This window comes from Procambarus clarkii, chromosome 28 (assembly GCF_040958095.1).
Source record: "Procambarus clarkii isolate CNS0578487 chromosome 28, FALCON_Pclarkii_2.0, whole genome shotgun sequence".
In the NCBI taxonomy this organism is placed as follows: Eukaryota; Metazoa; Arthropoda; class Malacostraca; order Decapoda; family Cambaridae; genus Procambarus; species Procambarus clarkii.
Window position 1 is genome coordinate 5,365,453 of NC_091177.1, and position 2,216 is coordinate 5,367,668.

The window sequence follows — 2,216 nt, forward strand, 5'->3', positions numbered from 1 at the left end:
TATCTGTGATATTTTGTACCATTATCAGCCCAACTGTTCAGTTCCATGACTCGAGACGTGTTTCATTCACTCTCAGCTTGCCAGTCCTCCAAACAAAGACCCAAGGTCCATTCCATCCACCCGCCAACCCCCCCCTGTTTATGGATGAAAACGGTTTACACACGACTCACAACTGCTGACGTCCGAACACTTCCGGAACAAGTGCTTCACTGACGAATTTTGTTCGAACCACAACGCTGTAAATGCTTCACCCACGAACTACAAATACAAATAATCGCCAACAGAACCTAAACACCTAACCTAACCTATGCCTATTTATACACAATATCCTAATATATTATAATATTAATTTATACTTGAGAAAATTCCTATTTTGAATGAACAGCATGTTAAAATTGATGAATGCGTCTTTGGGGGGTCGCGCGCTGGATGGAATGTACTTGAGTCGAGGACAGGTTGCCTCACAAGACAGGAAGCGTAACACAGAAACTGAAAGACAAGATTAGACGGAGACAAAAGAATGAGGAAAAGAAGAGAAACAAGGAAATAGACAAGAAAGACGAAGAATAAACAAGGAGAAAAACCGAGATAAGAAAATAAATAGGTGGAGAAGCGATGAACAGTGAGACGGAGAACAGGGAGACGGAGAACAGTGAGACGGAGAACAGCGGTACGGAGAACAGCGGTACGGAGAACAGGGAGACGGAGAACAGGGAGACGGAGAACAGTGAGACGGAGAACAGGGAGACGGAGAACAGGGAGACGGAGAACAGGGAGACGGAGAACAGTGAGACGGAGAACAGGGAGACGGAGAACAGGGAGACGGAGAACAGGGAGACGGAGAACAGGGAGACGGAGAACAGTGAGACGGAGAACAGGGAGACGGAGAACAGGGAGACGGAGAACAGGGAGACGGAGAACAGGGAGACGGAGAACAGTGAGACGGAGAACAGGGAGACGGAGAACAGGGAGACGGAGAACAGTGAGACGAAGAACAGGGAGACGGAGAACAGGGAGACGGAGAACAGGGAGACGGAGAACAGTGAGACGGAGAACAGGGAGACGGAGAACAGGGAGACGGAGAACAGTGAGACGGAGAACAGGGAGACGGAGAACAGGGAGACGGAGAACAGGGAGACGGAGAACAGGGAGACGGAGAACAGGGAGACGGAGAACAGGGAGACGGAGAACAGGGAGACGGAGAACAGTGAGACGGAGAACAGTGAGACGGAGAACAGGGAGACGGAGAACAGGGAGACGGAGAACAGTGAGACGGAGAACAGGGAGACGGAGAACAGGGAGACGGAGAACAGGGAGACGGAGAACAGTGAGACGGAGAACAGGGAGACGGAGAACAGGGAGACGGAGAACAGGGAGACGGAGAACAGTGAGACGGAGAACAGTGAGACGGAGAACAGTGAGACGGAGAACAGTGAGACGGAGAACAGGGAGACGGAGAACAGTGAGACGGAGAACAGGGAGACGGAGAACAGGGAGACGGAGAACAGGGAGACGGAGAACAGGGAGACGGAGAACAGGGAGACGGAGAACAGGGAGACGGAGCATCAGACAAGAGATAACCTGCTGAGACAGATTTGCGAGAAGAGGAGAGAGAAACGGTAAGAGGGAGAGACAGGGAAACAGGAAGACGGTGCTCGGAAGAATGAGACGGGAAGAAGTAGAGATAAGCAAATTGATAGGTTCAGCAGCAGCCGGAGGTGACAGTTTATCATTGTCTTCTGTCTCATTGTTTCTCATTGTTTCTCATTGTCTATTGTTGTGTATCTTCTTTATGTCTATTGTTGGGTTTCTTCTCACTGTCTATTGCCGAGTCTCTTATTTCTGTCTATTGTTGGTGTCTTCTGTCTATTGTCCACTTTGTCTTTGATGCCTAATTGTTGGACTTCTCATCTCTGTCTACTGTTTGGCCTCTTCTTGCTGTCTATTGCTGGTCCTATGCTGTCTATTGCAGAGCCTCGTCTGTCTATTACTGGATCTCTCTTCGATATCTATTGCCAGTATGTCTGTTACATCTATTGTCTTTGTTACACTCTCATTGTTTCCCATATGCAGTGTTCATTTAATATTTGCTGTGTGTGTATATATATATATATATATATATATATATATATATATATATATATATATATATATATATATATATATATATATATATGTCGTACCTAGTAGCCAGAACTCACTTCTCAGCCTACTAT

General features: G+C 47.1%; 1 protein-coding gene across 1 annotated transcript; it reads left to right on the forward strand.

The window, feature by feature from the left end:
• Positions 1 to 615: 615 nt before the first annotated feature.
• LOC123755091 (uncharacterized protein DDB_G0287625-like) lies at positions 616 to 1,623 on the forward strand. The gene has a single exon (XM_045737570.2). The coding sequence runs from the start codon at positions 616 to 618 to the stop codon at positions 1,621 to 1,623; it is 1,008 nt and encodes a 335-aa protein (XP_045593526.2).
• The last annotated feature ends 593 nt before the right edge of the window (positions 1,624 to 2,216 follow it).